At 45.7% G+C, this 22,030-nt stretch overlaps 1 protein-coding gene across 1 annotated transcript; it reads right to left on the reverse strand.

Moving 5' to 3' along the window:
• Positions 1–17,217: 17,217 nt before the first annotated feature.
• On the reverse strand, positions 17,218–21,537 carry LOC120838859 (uncharacterized protein K02A2.6-like). Its single transcript, XM_040500477.1, has one exon. It carries the CDS (start codon positions 21,372–21,374, stop codon positions 17,424–17,426), a length of 3,951 nt encoding a protein of 1,316 aa, XP_040356411.1. The 5' UTR covers positions 21,375–21,537; the 3' UTR covers positions 17,218–17,423.
• Positions 21,538–22,030: the final 493 nt, after the last annotated feature.

Here is a 22,030-nt window from a genome sequence, read left to right on the forward strand (position 1 = left end):
CAAGGCCGAGGCTTTTGAAAGCGCTATCCGCACCATCGTCACCATCGCCCTATCGTTCAATCGCCGTTCTCCCTGCAAATAACACAAAACAAGGTACGTGGTACTTTGTTACTTGTTATTGTGGAGAATGGAGCGCGTTAAGCGTTCGCTGTCGGAGTTGTCCGATCGCCAGAAAAGAAGAATCGCGCAAAACGCTCAGAGGGAACTAGAAAGGTACCGCAAAGAAGATCCCATGGACTCCAGCACCGATGAAGACGTTTGCGCTCCTCCGGTGACGACAGAAGGTGAGGCAACCGAAAGCTTGATTGAGGTCAGAAGTCAACAAGGCTCCGAAGTTACTTCAAACGAAGACGATGACGTTTCCCTGATAGATCCTGTGGACTCTAGCACAGATGAAGATGTTTGCGCTCTTCCGGTGGCGGCAGAAGCCGAGGCAACAGAAAGTTTGATTGAAGTCCAAAGTCAACGAGGCTCCGAATTTACTTCCGAAGGAGACGATGATATTTCCTTGAATGACCCAGACTACCAGTTGTACTGCACTGGCTAAATATCGCATCTATAGCGTAGACGTATGCGCATCATTTGAATGGCTGATCAACATCAATATCCACAACCCATTATTTTTTTTTTTTTTTTTTTGCAAGCTTTTAAGATTTGAGCATACAGAATGTTTTTTCTTATTCTTTACAAAATCTTTTAAAAATAAGAGCTGATAGCTACGTGAATGCCGCTTCACTGTATGTTTCTGGGGCTCGGCGTACATTAGGTGAGGAGATAAATGTCAAAGTATGTTCACTAATTAACAAAAACTGATAATTAACTTTTTATTTGATGGCTTAATTGGCCATGTTGCAATTGCAGTTTTAAAGGAAGCAATCAATAAAGCCCATCCCAATGGAGGTAATTTGCGAAAAGACAATGAGCTTTGCGATACTCGTCGTTAAAAGTTTGCCGTTCTTCGCTTGATTCAAAACGCGCACCTGATTATGCTTGGTAGAAGAGTGACATAGCCACTTCTGTCCATCTGTCACAATCTCAGAAGAGTGACGCCGGCGCGTCTATGAAAGGCACGCTGTAGAGATAGTGACGATGAACCAGAAACAAATCCTTCACTATTCTACGAATCCTAACCAGGCGCGGTTTTCAGCACGCGGTTTTTAATCAAGCGAAGAAAGGCAAAATTTCAACAATAAATATCTTAATGTTTTTTTTTTTTTTGCAAACTATAAATTGGGTTAGCCTTTACTAATGGCTCCCTTTAAAACTGCAATTGCAACGTGGCCCATTAAACCGTTTATGAAAAAGTTAATTAACAGAATTTTGTTAGCCAACATACTGTGACATTTATCCCCTCATAGAATGCCCTCCAAGCCCCACAAACATACACTGAAGGCGAATCCACGTAGCTATCAGCTTTTTTTTTTTTTTTTTCAATTCCGTAAAGAATTAAAGAAACGCCCTGTATAGCTTTACTCTTTAATATGCTTTTTGTAGGAGGGCACTGCTTTTGCCTAGAGGTGACTTTGTAGAAAGAGGCAAGCACTTTTTTTACTCTTATTATGTTTATGGTCAGCTTCTTTCACTCTGACTTTCCCTTTTATAACTACTTTCCAGGCATTGAGTGACCTTTGATGTGGAAATTATGTTCCTTAATATGTCAGCTTGTTTTGCTGACTTTGACTGCACTTTAGAAACAGTACTGAGAAAAGTGAGTGTTTATCTCGTTAATGTCATTACCAAGCAACATGAAGCCTGCCATGTGCACAGCTTTTTTTAGGTTAGGGGGTGGGGACCCATGTAATTTATTGATCACAATAATTATGACGTTTATGTTATTGACAGAGGACAAGCAGGACATTTGCCTGTCTCATTGAGGTTCCCGAAAATAAGTTTTTGACTTCTGGGAGTAATCTACAGCTAATAATGACACTTGGTGTAGAGAAAGGGTGACACTGCGCTCAAGATGGCGATAAGGGACTGTGTGCCCTCTAGTTTTATGTAACTGTTCCTCTTCCTTCTCTGTTCATTAATATGACATATGTTTGTTTTATGATAACTTTGAGCAGCAACAGATATGGTAACATCAGTGGCAGGTTACTCTAGTGGTTTTTTTGATTGAACTTATTTACCACTATTTTCACAATCTAATATCTGTGTATATAGAACTAAGCGAGTAGCTGTCGCACCTATTCCTGGTAAACGTCGATACTGCCTATGAATAGGATGTAAACATTTTTGTTATAATTTTCGTCTGTGTAATTACGCTAAAGTTGAGGCTTGGGCGAGTTGGTACATACTTCGGAAATTACCACATTATCTGCACATTACCACATTATCTGCACAACCTGGACAAGCTGTCCAGGTTGTGCAGAGCGGTTAACCCTTCTTCGAGGGCGGCCGCGGCTTGCAGTACGAGGCATCGAGATCGCTTCGTCCCGTGTTCGGAGGGGGTTGTTTATTCTCTCCCTCTGACGTGTGGCAGGCGCTACGTTGGCCAGACGGGCCGCTGTCTCAACGACAGGTTGAGAGAGCACGCTTACAGTGTCTCCACAACCGTGTCTGGTCACCTGGGCATTCATTGCCGCGACTGTGGTTGCCTTCCCGACTTCCAACGGTGTGAGGTTGTTAAGCGTCATAGGGACCAGCTTACTCGGGAAATTCTAGAGGCTGTTGAGATAGCGAGGTTGGGTGCAGCATGTGTAAGCAGTCCTTCTGTGGCCCTATCAGGCAAAGAGATGAATTTTCTGGTTCCGTGACTTGCAAGATTTTTAGCACATACTCTGTACGGCTGTGTCATGGCGCTTTTCATTATTATTTTTTCAATGTTTTTTATCATTGTTTTATTTTTATTGGTGACGCATCACATGGGCTGAATTTTTTATGTTCTTTTGTTCGTGACACCACAAATAAATATTGCGAGTTTGCGTTCAATAAACTCAGTTGTAAGTCAGCGCTACGTCCGTGTTACTTCTTTGTCTGGTCCTCGTCTTTCCGCGCTGTTTTTAATTTCCGGAGCTGTGTAATTACTTTTTTTTTTCCTCTTGCAGTTGCCCTACGGATGCAAGAATGATCCGTTTGTAACACACCTTTGCTTATATATCTAGTCAATTTTATTTAACTCAAAGTTACTTTCAAACTACATGTTTCTTCTGCTAACTTAAGCTTGGTTGTTACCACTCATTATACTTTTTGAGAAGTTGAGTATGTTTCTTAGTGAATCTGCAAATGTTTCCGCAGTATATGTCTGGTCCTAGTGCTGCAACCTTTTTCGTGATGTTTTCTCAGTCTATTTTAATAAAGTTGGCTGAGCTTACAGCTTCTACTGAGTGCAATGTAAAACTTGGAAGATTTAAGAAAATAAACCCTATTTCAACAAATCTTTTGGATTCCTCTAAGCGTCCTACTTTATGGTCAGTGACAGGTGCCTCTTAGAGGGCCACTAAAAAAGTTAGAACAAGTTAGAATGACATGGATAGGACACCCATGTCATAAAATGCATTTTCCTTGAAAAAAAAAAAAATAAAGTATAACTATTTAGGGTGCAAGACTCATTTTGGCAAGACTGATTTTACATGGTTGCCTGAAAAGTGGTTGCTATTTCAAGGAGATAGCTTTCTTTTTGTAACTTCCTATTGGCTGGAAGGAAGTGATGGAGACGGATGTGCATACTTTTCCCAGCAACCCCTGCTTCCTTCTCTGCTTGCCACGAGGAGATGCGAGAGAGAAAAGTAGAGTGGAGGACTGCTTTAAATTGTGTCACAAAGTGAAAATATTGCTGAAATTATACTGTCTGGGGGGAGGGGGGGATGCATCTTGTGATATGCATGTTCTATTAGTCAGTCTTCTGCTGTAGAGAGTAGATAATCCACTCCAAAATAATTCAGAATCTTGCAATTGGAGAAAAAATTGTAGAAGTTATCATGCAAATCAATTGCCCAATGGTTGGGGATACTGGTAATCCATGAAACCTTTTACTTTTGTGGGTTGTGAAAGTTTAATATAAAAGAAATGAAAATCAACACTAATTAATTTCGAAATATTGAGTCTGAATAGTTACAGTGCTGTCTCCACTATGCTCCGTTTCACTTTAAGTTAAAGCATAGTGAACGGTATGGGCCATCCCAGCTGATCCAGCGCCGGAAGAGTATCACATGACTTTCCAGTTGTGTGGAACGGGAGGCAGAGCTCAAAGTCGCATCAGACTTGACGCTAAATTGACTGGGATGGCTCGTAGTGTATGCTGCGCTTCAACTGAAGGTGAAACGGAGTATAGCTGCTAAATTTGGCTTTGAAGTTCCGTGAGGCATATATATTACAGGCTACATTTCTGGTAACCGACATGTTGTCAACAAGTGCTGTGCTCAACAGTTACTAAGGTGTCAACTTGGGTATTAAGGCAACTTGGGACAAACATTTTATCTTCAATATACCCATTCATTAGCTAAATGTGTCTAGCCTTTGTTGGTTAGGTTATGTTAGGTAGCTAATTATTTTGGGAATTAAAATCAATGTTTGTCCTTTAAGATCATCAGAAGTTCTTTATTTCTCTGTCACGTAAGAAAGATTTTTTTTTTTCCCTCACAAAGTTTACTTCACAATTAGACTAAATGTCTTTTTTAGTGACTTCTCTGCTCAGAAAATTCTTGTGCAAGAACATTGGAGTGACAAACATCTGAAAGTTAAACATTTTGATTGGCTGAAAAAAGTTTAAAAAAAAGTGGAGCTTTTTATAAAAGCTATACCTCGAAATAAAACTGGGATAGATCGACATGATTGAAAGCAGATTACAGAAAAGAGTATTCACGTTTTCTCAAGTGAAGTGAATAACTTCTTAGAGCGGTTCAGCAGCAGTGCTCTTTGATGAACGACTTTCACACAGGCGAAGGTGGGGTGAAATCGCTGAGAGAGCTAGTCTGCGACTAATTTGCCCGAGACGAGGAAAGATAGAAACGAAGCTAGCACACTGCGGCTATGTATATGTGCTTGTCCGTTTTTAGCTGTCCTTGTTGTGGGTAAATTGATTTTTTTATAATGTAGCTCATGTAGAAAAGTAGTGGTCAATTGGCAATATATTGGGTGTCTCAAATAGTGGCCAGTCTCTTTAAATCGACCACAAAATTCGGTTTCTTAACCTGTCGCGCTAGGATTTTGTGCACCGTTGCCCACAGGTGGTGTATTTTTTTCTATAAAAATTGCAAAGAGCGAACTAACTGAGGAAAAAATAAAGAAAGAAAAAGGCTTAACTGCTATGGAAATGCAGCGAAGCCAACGGTCTTCAAAAATAGGGCGCCCTATTGTTTGAAGACTGGTGCCTTCGCTGAATTTCCAAAGGAGTTAACCCTTTTTCTTTCTTTACTTTTTCCTCAGGTAAGTTCGCTCTTTGCAATTTTTATAATAAAAAAATGCACCGCCTGTGGGCAACGCTGCAAAAACTCCTAGCGCAATAGGTTAAGAAACCAAATTTCGCGGTTGATTTAAAGAGCCTGGCTGCTACTTGAGACAACAAGTTAATGTTACACGAATGTTGAGGACAAAACATACCACAAATGTTTGCTGTGTGGTCATTGGAAATATATAAACAATGTTAATAAATTATGTTCCACTAATGTTGAGGGCATAACATAGCACAAATGTTGAGGGCATAACATAGCACAAATGTTGAGGGCATAACATAGCACAAATGTTGAGGGCATAACATAGCACAAATGTTGAGGGCATAACATAACACAAATGTTGAGGGCATAACATAGCACAAATGTTTACTGTGATGTTACGGGAATGTTTTCAGATAACGTTCCAGCGACATGACATTTTGCGGACATTAGCCACGTATACACAACGTTGGCGGACCACATTCCAGTAACATTTTGGCAACATTCGGTGCTACTAGGGTATATAGTGCTCTAATAGCTCCTTCGGAGCAGAGTAGCGCAATCTAGAACGCCGTCTCTCGGCGACTAGCGGCGAACGCCCGGAGGTTCCAACTGCGGTCAGAAATGCATGGAGAACGTGAGAAAATCGCTGTTTTTCCAGTATTGTGGGAATGTACGGAATCGCAATCATTTTTGACATAATAATGAAACATTTTAAAATAATTTTCGATAAGTTTTGTGCCATGCAAGGACGTAACTTTTTTAAAAAAATTGACTGAGCGGCATCATGCAGCAGAGGACACGGCGACGTCACACCATTCACGTGACCCGCTCCGGCCAACCCGAAAAGCCCATCACCGCAGCGAGCAAAAATCGTCTGCTTCAAACGCCATTGCCTTGGAAATTGCCTTCTCAAAATTTGCACACGCATCCGATATTATTAAAACTTTGATAAAGTGTTTAGCGCTTTACTAACTTCACGACAGGCTAGTTTTGAAAAATGTGAACTCGCCGTTAGTTTTTTAATCAGCCGTGTTATGTCGATCTCCATGTATTCTCCCATAGGGCGGGCCGCCTCCTGGAACCCTGAGTACCACGTGACTCGCGCCGAGTCGCTCTGTCGGCCATGTTGTCGGCAAAACACGGAGTTCAAAGGATTGCGCTACTCTGCTCCGTAGGAGCTATATAGTGCTCTAGATGTCGGCGCACGGGTATGGTGGCTAGAAGGGGAGGTGGCAGCTAGAGCACTATATAGCTCCTACGGAGCAGAGTAGCGCAATCCTTTGAACTCCGTGTTTTGCCGACAACATGGCCGACAGAGCGGCTCGGCGCGAGTCACGTGGTACTCAGGGTTCCAAGAGGCGGCCCGCCCTATGGGAGAATACATGGAGATCGATACAACACGGCTGATTAAAAAATGAACGGCGAGTTCACACTTTTCAAAACTAGTCTGTCGTGAAGTTAGTAAATCACTAAACACTTTGTCAAAGTTTTAACAATATCGGATGCGTGTGCAAATTTTGAGAAGGCAATTTCCAAGGCAATGGCGTTTGAAGCAGACGATTTTTGCTCGCAGCGGAGATGGGCTTTTCGGGTTGGCCGGAGCGGGTCACGTGAGTGGTGTGACGTCGCCGTGTCGTCTGCTGCATGATGTCGCTCAGGCAATTTTTTAAAAAAAGTCAGGTCCTTGCGGGGCACAAAACTTAGCGCAAATTATTCTAAAGTGTTCCATTATTATGTCAAAAATGATTGCGATTCCGTACATTCCCACAATACTGGAGAAACAACGATTTTCTCACGTTCTCCATGCATTTCTGACCGCAGTTGGAACCTCCGGGCGTTCGCCGCTAGTCGCCGAGAGGCGGCGTTCTAGATTGCGCTACTCTGCTCCGAAGGAGCTATATAGTGCTCTAGTGGCAGCATTGGCCGCTGCGGAGTGTAGCGGCGGATCATGCTAGCAGCGGCGGCGCTGCTGTCGACACTTAGATCGGCGCTGCTGTCGACACGGTCGGCTTGCCGGGCGAGCGCCCGCGAACGCGCTGCAAGGCCGGCGGTTCGGACTTTGTCGGTGGCATTTCATACGCACAAGAACCACATTTGGTGTTTGTGGGACATTCGTTCGTTACATTGATAGCAAAGCGCTATTTGTGAATGAGTACGCACAAAACAAAAATAACGCTGAGGACACGCAAGCGTACAGCGCATCACGTGCACGCGCGAATGAAGTGCCAGGCAAGGCACGCGCTCGGCAGTAGCTCTGTCGGCTTAGACAGCGTTGCACACTATATGTGAAGTAAAAAAAGAAGAAGAAAAAAAAAAGAGAGGCTCGCAGTGTTCGAGGATAAGAGAAATAATAAGACAAACCATTACATAAACACCAAGAAAAATATTAGATAAACAATGACGGCAGATATGAGAAACAGCACGCGCACGCGAAATACGGGTTCACTTCGTAGAACAAGGGTCGATCTTTTTTTAATAGTTGCTAATATAATAACACGTGAATGTACTGTCAGTTGATGCTCATTTTCTGAAAAGCTAGCCTCTCATATTGCTCTGATAAGGTGTGCCAACATACCTACTAAGGGAATTTCATAAAATACCCGCACACTGCTTCGTTCCACATCTTATCTCGAAGCATCGCACGTGGTAAGATGGCATGGGTATTAGGAAGGTACAAAAATAAGGACATAGTGTGCTGGGCTTAAATACAATGCTTATTTATTCAATGAACAAGAACTCTAAAAAAAAAAAGGCCTAGGGAGATATTTCAAGCGTATGAGCTACGTAACGCGACGAAGCTTCAAATAGCGCATTCGCCGCCTTCTTCCTTCTCTTGCTTTGTTTTCCGCTTGGACCAGAAAATGTAGCCTTGTTACCGAATAAAACTTCATGAGGCTGTTGCTCACCTCCGTGCTATGTTCGCTGCAACCAATCGCAACCAGCCTGTTTCTTGTCAGAGAGGAAATCAGGTCCATTACGCTGTTCGCTTTCAGCTTGTTAAAGCTGAAACAATAGGTGAACGCGTTTTCCATATTGGTAACGAAGGCTTGGAGTTCTTGAGAAGGGTAGAGCAGCCCTCCCTTGTCGACCTCTTGCGTCAAGCAAGCTTCTGCGGGAAGTTCCGAGCCAGCTGGCAGAAGCAGCACTCTTGAGCACTCGTCGCATTTGCTTTTCCTCAGCATTCTGCGGGCAACATAGCCTGTGACATAGTATATAATTCGAGAGTCACTGCTTGATGAGACGGAACAGCTGTGATCGTCAAAGATATCGCATGACACGAGTAGTTCGTGGACTTCATTCAGACATCCAATGTCCATGAGCTTATCAAGCTTCTTCTGACTTTCTTTTGGGTTCTTGCTGGATCCATTTAGCAGGCTTTTTATCAGTGCGGGCGAGACATTCCCGTTTGCAGGGGGCTTTGCTAAACTGCAAAAAGCCAGACAGTTCGCTGAAAGCAAGAACTGTGTTGGAGTAGGATGATCATTACTGCCAGACATTTGCCTTAAGATTCCGAATATATTTTCCAGGGGATCTTGACTTAGACGTGAAGTTAACAGGTATTTATAGCCAAGCTTTCCTGTGACATAGTCAAGAATGGATACTGTGCTGGCTAGAGTGACACGAAGCCCTTCTGCAGTACCTTGACTGAGGAAGCCTAGCTTGCCAACCTCCGCTTCCCAAGCATCTAAGTAAGCAAGGAAACCTTGCACCTCATTCAGGATTCGTGATTTCGGGCGCATAGCATCACGGCTGCACCTAGATGTCATTGCGGCAACAAGATTAGCCATCCTTCTGATGAAAGACATTGTTGCTGTGCTGGAGCCGGTGCCATATTTTTTTTCGATGTCATCTTTGTAGGTAAACAGGCCTCTTAGCGCCTCATCACTAAAAAAAGTAAAAGCAAAGTTAACTTTCATTTTTTCAAAGCCATTTGGCTCAATTACAGCTCTTGTTACATGTGGCATTGCTCTCAGCCTGACGGTGTCTCTGTTATCGCATTTCCACGCCTCCCTCACCACGTCCATCCTGACCTTCCCTTCAGGTACCCGAAGGCCTGTCGACACAATGGAGTTGCGAACGCACTTTACAAGATGCGGAAAATCTGACAAGAAATGGAGACTTCTTTTGTCGTCAACGGGGTGCTTCACTTTGCAGACTGTCTTCTCCGCGGTTCCTTTGACGCCAAAGCCCCGCCACATGCTCCTGTTCCAGGAGGCACCATCCGTGGTCACAAGATCCACAAAAAGGCCAGACTTTTCCGCAGCTATCGTTGCGTCAACGATAATCTTGGCAAGCATGCCTGCTTTGACGTTGCTGTGTGAGCCAAAAACTCCCAGAATCTGCTGGAAATCCCCTGAGAACGGTTGGAATAATACAACCAGACCATGGTCACATGTCTCCGTGCTTTGGTCCACAGAAGTGTATGCACCCAGGTCAACAAAGCCTTCGATAAACCCACTGCTCGTCACTTTGAGGTTTTCCGAAAGCTTCATCTCATCTATCAAGAGGCCTCCGTGCCTCTGAAACGCGTCCATGGTTTTGGTCTTTTCCGCGATTGCGGCGAACACACTGTCATTAAACCCAAAACTGCTTTTGTAGTTCCTGACGTACTTCTGCAAGCAGCTCTTGCTGGGGAGCACCATTATTTTGTGCTTACGGATGTGCTCGTATAACTTGGGGCTTTTGATTCTCATCAATATGCACTCCAACACCCACTCCTGACTGTACCCCATTCCTTGCGTTCCTTTTCTTTTTTATGCTTGAAAGCAGGTTTCAACTTGTTGCCGCTGCTTTTGTGGCAGCCCGGAGAGACTTGCTTCGAGGTTCGACGCAGAAATACAAGAATTTTCTTTCTTCATTCTTTCAAGCGTTGTCTTCAGATTACCGACCTTCGCCTTTTCACGACGCAACTGCCTGGCACACTTCATCAGTTTTTTTTAAGTGCTGAGAGCAGGAGTCAAGCTTGCTTTCTTTCTTTTGTAGGACGCTTGGTTCACGAGAAGCTTCCTAAAATATCTGCATTGAATGCATGGCCTTTGATCTTGGGATACTCCACGACAGCTGATACTGTGCACTTTGCTCCCATGCACTCTTTGCTTTGTCCGACCTGAGCTCTGACGTTGCACTTCTGGAAGGGAACTTTCTTCAAACCCGGAGCATGCAATCATTTGGTCGATTGAATGGAGTAGGCTTTCCACAGACTGGGCGTCAAATACGTCTACTGTCTCAAGTGAAACGCCTTGCACAAACACGGAGCAGTGATAATGTACATCATCCGCCGAACAGAGCACCAGCTTTTTAAAGCATACACTGTCACCCGCTTGAGCACAGACACTAAATGCGATGGCCTTCGGTGCTTCTGCGAGCAGGTGTCTTGACCAATAACCACTGGGAAGCTTCTCGTCTTTTAGGTAATCTAGTTTTTCCAGCGTGCAGGCGCTGGAAGTCGCTGCGCCGTCCGCCGTGAAGCTGGAGCCGTCGTCATCACACGAAGCAGCTTCACGTGTCGGGCCGTCACTCGTCTTTCTTCTTTACCCAGTAACTTCCCCACTCGAGGTTCTCGACTGCCGCTTTTTGGGCAGCTTCTTCGACAGATATTCCGGGACGTTCGGAAACAGCGTCGGTATTGCGTCCTCGCTAAGGCAAGGCCGGCCGCGAGGAATCTTGACGACTTCTCCATTTACGACGTGGGTGTAGTGTCGCACGACGAATCTGGGTTCGAAGTGTAACTCACAGACCACCGACGTTTTCTCCAGAGGCTTGTCTGCACGCGGAATGGCTCGCTGCCATGCTCGTGGCCGTTCCTCGTCGTCTGGTACGGCGAAAACCGAAGCCTTGCCGCCCTTCTTCCTTGCGGAAACGTACCCCGTCGTGCAACCGGGAGCAAAGCAGTGTGTTTGACGCTTGGGAGGTTTGTCCATTCTCACTTGAGTCGTGAGGACGCATGAAAGTGACTTTGGACGTGCTCTGGACGAAATAGGCACGACAAAAGCAGTTCAGAATCGCAACAAGTCGCAGCGTTATAGCAGCGTTGCCGCTCGAAACAAATCTAAGAAGCTACACGCGCGCCACCTATCGTTAGCATGAATAACTGATACACGCCCCGCCGTTCGCTGCCCGCCGTGAAGCTTCCACCTCCCCTTCTAGCCACCATAGCACGGGATTAAGGCTGCGGTACCACGGCGGCCATCTTGAACAAAACATTAGTTGAACCGCCAGGGCGGCGTTGGCTGTCCGTATGAGCAAATGCTGCAAAGCCTGCGCGCCAATTTCGAAACCCTTTTTCGCGTCGCTTGCGACCTTGAGTTTCCTTCTCCACTCTTACGCCCCTCCTTTCACGTGTTCACCCTCTGGCGCGTCGCGCCCACGTTCATTGTTGGGAGGACAATGTACCGGATAATCCCCAACTTGAGGCCCCCTGCCAAAATTGTCCGGCTGCCAAGTGATTTGAGCGAGATGGGGTTTTGAAGCGGTATGGAAAAGTGGGACCGTCAATTTTGAACTATGCCTTTTCGATACTGCATAAGTTGTGTACGGGGCTGGCCAAGGCACGGGCGCGAGGACGTAACTGTATACAATGCTTGGGTTGCAGGAGCACTCGCGCGTAGAAATGGTAGGACGCGCTTTCTGAAATCACACGCCTACATTCCGCAGCGTTGCAATCCTACGAGTAAAACAGAGTACATCTTCGGACAGTGCGTGAGTTGATGCCGGCCGTACGAACGACACACCTCGCGCTTCCTGTCACTACTGCCTCTGCTTGCACGCGCTGCCGATTGGCGGTCCTTTCTTTATTTTGTTTCGTCGCTCTTTTGAAAATACTGAAACTAATATTTTCTCAGACCCTGCTCATCGTACCTCTGCACTACAGTTGTGTAAACACGTTGTGATGTAATTTGAGATATGGGACGGAGTGTCTACATTCTTATTTCGTGTGTAATGCCGGCATAATATTCCTTTGCTGCCAGAGGGTCAAAATAATGGTAGGGTCGGCAGCAAAAACGATTTCAATGACCGAATTATGATCAAACACCAGTAAGAACATAAAAAAGAAATCACATGGGGACAATAAAAATATTGCTACCAGAGGATGGTGCGTGGGGCACAAACAATATTCGGAGTGACGTTGAGGGAACGCGACAAGCCAGATCTTTCCTGATGGCAGCCGTAAAAGTTGATCTGGTGCCTCGTTTTGATCGGCTTTGCACGGAAACTCGTAAACTACCGACTATCTTGTCAGTGGTGAACATAGTGAGCATGAACTGGATGATTTTTTTGTTGTTGTTTTTGTTTCTGTAGTTAAATGAGAGTATGGAAATATGAGACGTCCGCTGACGCTTGCGTCGGCTAACGGAACCTCAATCGCCGATCGCGGCCGATGTCATGGGCGTATACAAATACATCAAGTCGTCTGGGCGGGAGCAGTTGAAGCGCCGCACTTTTTTGGCCGGTCAGTAGAGACTCCGCGAATTCTGACTCGAGGCTACTCTGTGCGGAGGGAGCCGCTACTGAGCGCGACCAATCGGAAACCAAGGATGGCTGAAATTTCCTAATTGCCATGAGATTTGCAAATTCGTTCTTCCCGCCGTAGTAAATTCGTCCGAATCGCTATTCGATTTACTAATCGATTATTTGTATGAAAAGATATATTTCAAAATTCGTACGTGGCTCACCAAATGGCAATAAAATTGGTATAGGATTTCAAACCCATATAGTGTCGCCCTAATTTACAAACTTGTTTCACTTGAAATTAGAGTTCACGCGCAAGAGAGCTGGTGGAAGCCTATACTAAAAAGGCCAGAAACAAGAGAAACAAAAAATAAATAAATAAGAGCGGGATAAGCGCAACACAGTCTCAAATCAATGCTGAAAATGGTTACTCGGTAAGTGTAAATGTCCAGACATTGTATTAGTAAAATGTATGTATATATATATATATATATATATATATATATATATATATATATATATATATATATATATATATATATATATATATATATAAAGTCAAAACTGCGTACTGTCGGAGTTATTAATTCAAAGTTTATTCCGACGTTTCGAGCGGGGACCGTTCTTCATTAGGTGATGAAGAGTGGTCCCCGCTCGAAACGTCGTAGTAAACTTCGAATTAGTAACTCTGACAGTACGCATTTTTGCCTTTGTATATATATATATATATATATATATATATATATAGAGAGAGAGAGAGAGAGAGAGAGAGAGAGAGATAGGTAGATAGATATTTTTCACTATTTGCTGACGGCCGAAACTAACTATGCAACACAACAAGTAAAACCACAGAGCTGCCCCGCCGCATATCACCCTCAGTTGGAGCTCGACTGACACATTGCGCCGATCAAGCATCACCAACAGCTCAACACCTAAACGCCACGGCGTTCACTATCTTTGTTTGGGTAATTCCACCCACTAATATAACAACTCATACAATGCGCCGTGATAAAGTGCTTTTTGTCTTTGTGTATGTGTTTTCGTGACATCTAACCTCTGTTTGCGCTCTGACTAAGAATGAAACCATGTATACTAAAACATCGATAGTGGTCTCTATTTTTAGCGACGTTCGCACACGTCTTGCCTTTGACGCAGTGGCATTCTCATCTCCCATACACGGACATTTGGACAAAATAGGTTGGTCGGGTTCCCGGACATTTCATCGAACGCCGTTTCGTCGAACGCCGTTTCATCGAAAAAATGGACGTTTCATCGAACGCCGTTTCATCGAACGCCGTTCCATCGAATCGCTGACGGCCGTTTCATCGAATGTATTTTATACAAAAAGTGTGAAAGGTGCTCTTTTACGCACGGATCGAGTGCATTTTCGTGTCATTCACCCATTTCACCGTCAGGTTTTTTCATGTCCAAACTTGTAGCCGTTACAATTTATGTTGATGCAAGAAACCCATGAGGATGTTTGTACCAATTGTTTTGTTTGTTTTTCATATTGTGCTTATCTGTTCCTCCCTCTGTATTACCCGATGGGCCTTGAGGGTATATTGTAACAAATAAATAATAAGTCACACTCCCGGTAAAAGCGCACTCCAATCATGGAGGCCAGAAGGCGACTTAGGTTTTGCGCAGGCGCAACAACCTTAGCCATGTGAGCCTCCTAGCCTCTCATGTCTTTCTACTGATACTTTTTTACTGCCCGAAGCTTGCGGTAGATAAAGCTGAGGTGCTATTTATGAAACTACAACGAAACATTGTTATTTTGTTTTAGTTCTAAGACTCAATGAAGTAAAAAGTAAGTACGTCACTTCAAATTTTATTTGAAAACTTTCGGGGGTTCATGTGTTCGTGCGACAGCCATTCACCGTTTTAAACGATGAGCAATTGCTCCCAAAAAGTCCCCCTCAGCCATGCTCGGTCGATTCTCATGAAAAAGGCGGGCCTTCTCATTTCTTGCCGATATGGCCTTCTGGCGAGGAGGCCCTTGGGAACTCAGCATCGCCTCCAGTTTGTCTTCCGTCAGATGATGTTCTGCGGCAATGCAAGTCAAAAACTTCCAGAACCCGGGATGGGCACCTCCGACCAGCTTCAGGAAGCGGGAATGCCACCCTGGCGTTCGATAAGACGGTGTTTGATAAAACGGCGTTCGATGAAACGGCTTCGATGGGACGGTGTTCGATGAAACGGCGTTCGATGAAACGGCATTCGATGAAACGGCTTCGCTGAAACGGCGTTCGACGAAACGGCGTTCGATGAAATGTCCGGTCCCAGGTTGGTCGGCCTTCACTCATTAGCTGCGGAACGCTTTGACCGTGACGTATGTATAATTCAAAGAAGCACCGACAGGGGGGTGCCCCTTTGAAAACAAATCATGTTCGCGTAGAGATATTTAGCGGCTATAGTATAGTCCGTGGGTATTTATTTCTAGGCCAACTCGTCGGCGTCAGTCGGTACAGGCGCTGGAGGCGTGATGAAAATGCTGGCAGATGTCGGCTTGACGAGCCCCACACTCTCCCCTTACAGCAGATGGCAAATAAACCAACAACAATATTTGTCGACGGGCAATGGATTGAAGAGGCCAATCGGTAGTAGGATGACTCGACAAAGGGTAATTCATCAAAAATTCCAACTCGTTGACAATTGTTTGTGAGGCCATTCAGTTTCCACATTACACTCATCTTCTGTATTAGAACACATACACATGTTAGACATTTTAAAGTTTCGGGCACCGGATATTTTTTTGAAAAGCTGTTTCACCGAATTTCGCATCTCCCGGTTCGTCGAATTTTGATATGAAATCATAATATAATTATTATACTTGTCGCTTCTTCAATTAGAAATGGTTACAGATAATTATAAAATAAAAGTAGGCTTTCGCAAAAATTATGTCGATTATAGGCTATGCCAACGTAGCCGAACAGTAAAAAAAAATGTTATGAGGGTGTTTTTGTTAGGGTTCAAAAAAGACAAAGGCGATTCTTCAAATGAGCACTGGTCACACAGGCCGACTGGTAACATAATTAAAATAAAAGCACCGACTTCACAGAACAGGAAAAAACAATTTCACTAGACGTTTCGCCTCCATGAATAAACGCCTCCATGAATCATGAATAACCAACTCGCCCAAGCTGAAGTTCTGACCAGTTTCGCCTCCCTTGCGGGAGGCATCTTCAGTAGTCACACAACAATGCCTGTGTAAGCTTCGTAGAGAGGGCCGCGTTTTTTGTTACACACGGATGTGTGTGTCCCTGCGAACAAACCACGATTCTAGGATTTTCGGGACCCCCAACTGTCCTCCCTCGCCAAGGTCGTCGCGGCCGGGAAGTCAAAATAATGCCCTATTGTCCACACATAGTACACCAGTTCAGACTTCAGTCGGGTCGCGTGGGATGCGCACGTGACGTCACGCTTGTGTTTACAAAGCAAATGAAAAGTTCAACCTCGAGTCAACGCTATTTATCAAATATGTCCGTACTTCGTGGAGAGGGCCGCGGTTTTTCTTACACACGGATGTGTCTCTGAGAACAAACACGATTTTAGGAGATTTTCGGGACCCCCATCTTTGTCATAGGGTGACTCGTTTATCGGACTGTTCGTCGCAGCGAGAGTACAGGGAAGGATAATAATTCATACCCTATATCGTGCAGAAGAGAAGAATATATATAAAAAAAAGAAAACGAAGCGAAAATTTCGATTTCCTTTCTTGTGGACAGGGCATTGTAGGTGAACGTGGCTTTCTTGTTTGATTCGCCAAAGTAGCAACAAAGCGACATTTTACGATCGAGCGAGCACCGTCGGAAACACTGCCCAAAATAATTTTATAGGGAGTTTCACGGCTTTCCACTGCGACATAAGCACGTGGATAGAAAAACAAATATTGACAACAATAATTGTCGAATATTTTTGGCACGCTCACACCTGGTTTTTCTTCATAATTTGATGACTCATATGTTGATTTTGTTTGCGGAACCGTACTTCTGACCGGCAATTTTATTGCGTACGCGAAGCTTTTGCGTGCGATCCACTACAGTTAATTATTTTGGGGTGTCCAAGTTGAAGCGGTGCGTGTTATTTTTCGATCTCTGTCCGAATGATACAAAGTTTCACGTTTTCACCCTGTGAGTGACGTGAGTTGGTCAGTGCTAGCATCGAAGGCTAACTTCGAACTCTAATTTGGAAATAATGTCTCTGTTGCCGCATCGCGGACAAAGATATATATGCTCTTATCACTGTAGCAAAATAACGTGGCAGGATTTGTGCTCTTGTTATGATCGTGTACCATTGTAGTCGACGTCATCCCAGCACGGCGTATCGTTTTTGTATTCGGTTCAGCCCTGCAAACCACACTTAGGAAAAAAATGAAAGTTTGCACCTTGTGTTTCAAAAAGGCGTGTTATCGAACGTAACTAGTTTAATGCTTGACAAAAGGTTACAACGTGGACGGTATCTGCGTCCGCCATGCTCGCCGGTTTCTTCGTCTCTTGGCGTAAAGGAAGGGGGAAGGCGCGTACGCCACCGCATGCCTTGGGTGGTGGCGCCATCTGTCGGCTCATCTTGTAACATCCTCCTTTGTTTAAGTAGGGACTACCCCACAATAAAGTCTTGAAACTTCTTTGGTAGAGCTGCTGTTCTCTTTGGGCGCGTAGGGGTATGGATTGGGGCGAATTGGTGGTCAGGCTCGTACGTCTCAGGTACTGGTGTCGTGTCTGGTTCGCGCTGAGGGGAACTTTTGACCTGGGGTGTTCTGTGGTGCCCACGATCGTCCTGAGTAGTAGTAGGGACATCTGCTTCAGCCTGTTGGCAACTGGGTACATCTCGTATGTGCACTCTGTTGCGGCGTAGCACGCCGTCACTGACCTGTACCTTATATGACCTGTCACCACATTGCTCCTTGATGGTTCCCTTTGTCCATAATGCTTCTTTGGTTGGAAGAACCATCACATCTTGTCCCATGCTCAGAGGATGGAGGTCTTTAGCCTGTTTGTCGTGATAGAAAACCATCCTTCGTTTCTTCTGCTCCAACTGGTTTCTGGCACTGACAGTTTTTGGCAGCAGCTGCTTAGTTGTCGTTGGTACACATGTGCGTGTGCGTCGACCCATGAGGAGCTGTGCAGGGCTTGCATGCATGTGTTGCAGCGGCGTGTTACGATGGTCGAGAAATGCCATCTGAGGATCGCCATTGCTTTCGTCTGCTTTCTTTAAGAGCATTTTGACAGTCTTCACGGCAGACTCAGCCATACCGTTCGATCTTGGGTATCGTGGGCTGGACGTGACATGTTCGAAATTCCAATCGATTGAGAATTTGTTGAACGCTTCACAAGCGAACTGTGAGCCGTTGTCTGTGATCAGAACACTTGGGATGCCGTGTCTTGCGAAGTGTGCTTTCAGTCTGCGTATCACATGGGCAGATGTTAACGAGTTGAGTTGGTCGACCTCCCAGAAGTTGCTGTAATAGTCCACTGTGACTAGGAAGTGCTTGTTCTTGTGCTCCAGTATGTCGCATCCAACACGTTCCCACGGAAAGTCTGGTCTCGGGTGTGGTTTCAGCGTCTCTCGTTGTTGCGCTGGTGCATGTTTCTGACACACATTACAGGCTGATATGTGGTCCTTGATTTCAGCATTCATGCTCGGCCAGAAAATACTGTCACGTGCACGTCGTAGAGTGCTTTCGATACCCATGTGTGATGAATGTAGCTTTTCTTTTATCTCTCCCCGAAGTGCTTTTGGTATCACCAGTCGTTGTCCCTTGTAAACAATGTCATCTTCCACGACAAGTTCGTCTCGGAAAGGGAAGTACATCCTGATTTCTGGTGCAACATTGTGCCTTTCCTGTGGCCATCCTGTTAGGATCACTGCTGTCAGCTTTTGCAAGGTTTCATCCCTCAGGGTTGCGTTGCGGATCTTCTCTGCAGTATCCTTTCGCACAGGTAGGTGGTTCACCACGTTGATGTCTTCAAGCTGCTGTTCGCAATGGTCGTCTGGCAAGAATGCTCGTGACATCGTATCGGCCAGTAGAAGTTCCTTTCCTGGTCGGTACTGCAGGTCAATGTTGTAGCGTTGAGTCTGTAGGATCATCCCTTGCAGTCTTCTTGGAACTTGGTCCAGCTGCTTCTTCATGATGGCTTGTAGTGGCTTATGGTCTGTGATTACAGTCGTCAGTCTTCCGAAAGTGTACTGGTGAAACTTGTTCAACGAAAAGACTATGGCAAGCATCTCCTTCTCTATCTGCGCATACCGGACTTCAGTAGGCGTGAGAGCTCTGCTCGCAAAGGATAATGGCTGTCCATCTTGAAGGAGTGCAGCTCCTAAGCCACGTTCACTGGCATCGCATTGTACCATCAGCGGTTTCTGCGGATTGTAATATGCCAACACTGGGGCTCTTGCTACCAAGTTCTTTGTCTCTTGAAATGCGTTGTCTTGTTCATCGCTCCATGCCCATGGTTCACTGTTGATGACCAGCTTTCTGAGCGGTTCTGTGACCTGGGAGAGCTTTGGCAGAAAGCGTGCAAGGTAATTGACCATTCCACAAAAGCGTTGCACACCTTGGACGTCAGTTGGTGGGGGCATTTCTTGAATGGCTCTGACCTTTTCAGGGTCAACACGTAGTCCGTCTTTTGTCAGCAGGTGCCCCAGAAATGTTGTACTTGTGCGATGCAGCTCCGTCTTGTCTCGGTTGAGTCGCACACCAATCTTCTGACATCTCTGCAGCAGGTTTTCCAGCTTCTTGTCATGGTCACTGCGCGCTTCTGCATCGGTTTCGCCGATACCATACACTAGAATGTCATCTGCCACACACAGCACACCACTCAGTCCATCCAGAGCTGACTGCAGTCTTTTCTGAAAGATTTCACTACTGACAGCAAGTCCAAATGGAAGGCGTAGCCATCGGTAGCGTCCCATTGGTGTCTGAAAGGTGGTGAGGAGGCTAGACTCTTCGTCCAGGATACATTGCCAGTAGCCGTCTCGTAGGTCCAACTTCGAGAATATCTTTGCCTTTGCGACTTCAGGCAAAATGTCATCCAGGATCGGTAAGGGGTGCCTCTCCCGCTCTAAGGCTTCGTTGAGAGCCTGAGGATCAATGCAGATTCTCATATCACCATTTTTCTTCGTGGCAACAACCATTCGGCTCACCCACGGGGTTGGTTCGGTGACACTTTTGATGATTCCCCTTTGTTCTAGGTTTCTGATTGTCTTTTCTAGCTGCGGTTTAACACTCACTGGCACCCGACAGCCTGTCACCGCCTTTGGGCTTGCAGCAGGTTTAGTCACCAGGTGTACAAGTCCAGGTAATGAGCCCAAAGACTGTCCGAAGACGTCGGAGTGCCTTTCCATGATCTGTTCCAGTGCACCCTGTGCACCTGCAGCACTGATGCTGGCAACCAGGCTGTAATTCACTGTGATCAGTCCCATCTGCTCGGCTGTCTTTCGTCCGATAAGGGGTCTGAGGTCATCACGCACCACGACAAAGTCAACAATGTGCTTGTGTCCATTAGCAGTGGTTACATTCAACCTCGCCTTGCCGTATGGCACTACCTTGGTACCATTCCACATTCTCAGCGTTGTAGACGTCGGCATTATCTGATCAGGCGACACATTTCTCTTAGTGATGACATTTACAGCAGCCCCGCTGTCAACCTGGAACCTTATTCCTTCTTGGTTCAGATTTAAAGTCGCAAACAGTGGACTTGGTTTGCCGCTTTGCACCATCAGTATTTCATCTGTGTCGTCTTCTGGCTCCAAACTGGCAACAGTCTTGCTGTTTTTACACACAACTGCAAAATGGTTCTGTTTTTTGCATTTGTTGCATGTTTTGTTCCATGCTGGACAAGCATTTCTAGCACGTGCATGATCGCTTCCACAGTACTTACAATGCTGTACTGCTTGATTCGAACTTGTCTTTTTATCTTTTGCTCGGTCAACAGGTGGTAGACGACGGCGTCTGTCTTTCACTGCATGAACTTCCTCAGTTGCTGGTCTGCCTTCCTTGAAGACTTTAAGTTGCAGCTTCGTTGACTCATGCGCTAGACATACCTTGACAACCTTTCCAAGCGACGGTTCATCAAGTTTTAGAATGTCCGCTCGCGCTTTCTCGTCATTCACTCCGCAGACAATCTGGTCTCGAATCATCTTCTCCTTTTCAGGTCCGAAGTTGCAGTCCCGAGTCTTCAATTTGAGATCGGTTAAAAACGTGTCGAACCTCTCGTCGGGGAGTTGTACTCGAGTGCGAAAGATGTAGCGTGAGTACACTTCGTTCTGCTTCGGCAGAAAGTGCGCATCCAGTAGCTTCACAACGTGGTCGAAGTCAAATTCAGGGTGCGGTCTCGCTTCCGTACACTCTCCGAAGTCCAGAGTATTGTAAATGTCTAGCAGGCTTGGTCCTCCAACCGTGAGAAGAAGTGCGACTTGCCTTTCCGATGATGCTCCAGCGGCATCGGTCGCTTTCAGGTACAGCGTGAAGGCTTGTTTGAACGTGCGCCATTGTTCCGCAGCGTTGCTGGCGTTTTCAAACTTCGGCGGCGGCGGGATCCTGTCCATGCTTGCTTCCGTGGTCGTGGCGGTCGTAGCTCAAGCGTTGGCTATTGCCGCTTCTGACACCATGTTTCAAAAAGGCGTGTTATCGAACGTAACTAGTTTAATGCTTGACAAAAGGTTACAACGTGGACGGTATCTGCGTCCGCCATGCTCGCCGGTTTCTTCGTCTCTTGGCGTAAAGGAAGGGGGAAGGCGCGTACGCCACCGCATGCCTTGGGTGGTGGCGCCATCTGTCGGCTCATCTTGTAACACCTTGTTTGTTCAATTTTTTGTTATACTGCAGAAACATATTGCGCCCCGTGTTTTTGAAGGCACGGTAGACGGTGGTGACGGTGAGGTGACCGACCCCCATGTCAGCCGGCGTCTCGCTCGACCTCGGAGGACAGGTCGTTTTTACTGGTGACTGGTGCATACGTGGAGCAACTCCGCGCGCATTGCGTTCTTCATCTCAGAGAACGCAATACATGACTCAGCTCTATCTCGTCATCGCTCCAAAATGACAAGTGGAATTCGCAACTGTAGTCGGTGACAGGTCAAGAACGAAGTGGGAGCTCCTCCCACCCTGTTCCACTTCAGCGGAGCGAACGGGGGAGAGGAGGTCGCCCCCTCTCCAGCGTTCGCAAATGGCAAATATTAGTTTATTAGGCCACTAACTGTCA

This window comes from Ixodes scapularis, unplaced genomic scaffold (genome assembly GCF_016920785.2).
Source record: "Ixodes scapularis isolate PalLabHiFi unplaced genomic scaffold, ASM1692078v2 PGA_scaffold2__306_contigs__length_199485367, whole genome shotgun sequence".
Taxonomy (NCBI): Eukaryota; Metazoa; Arthropoda; class Arachnida; order Ixodida; family Ixodidae; genus Ixodes; species Ixodes scapularis.

What these genes read in the sequence shown, in the direction of transcription:
- LOC120838859 (XM_040500477.1), bottom strand. Translation starts at nt 21,374, where the DNA reads ATGGACAGGATCCCGCCGCCGCCGAAGTTTGAAAACGCCAGCAACGCT.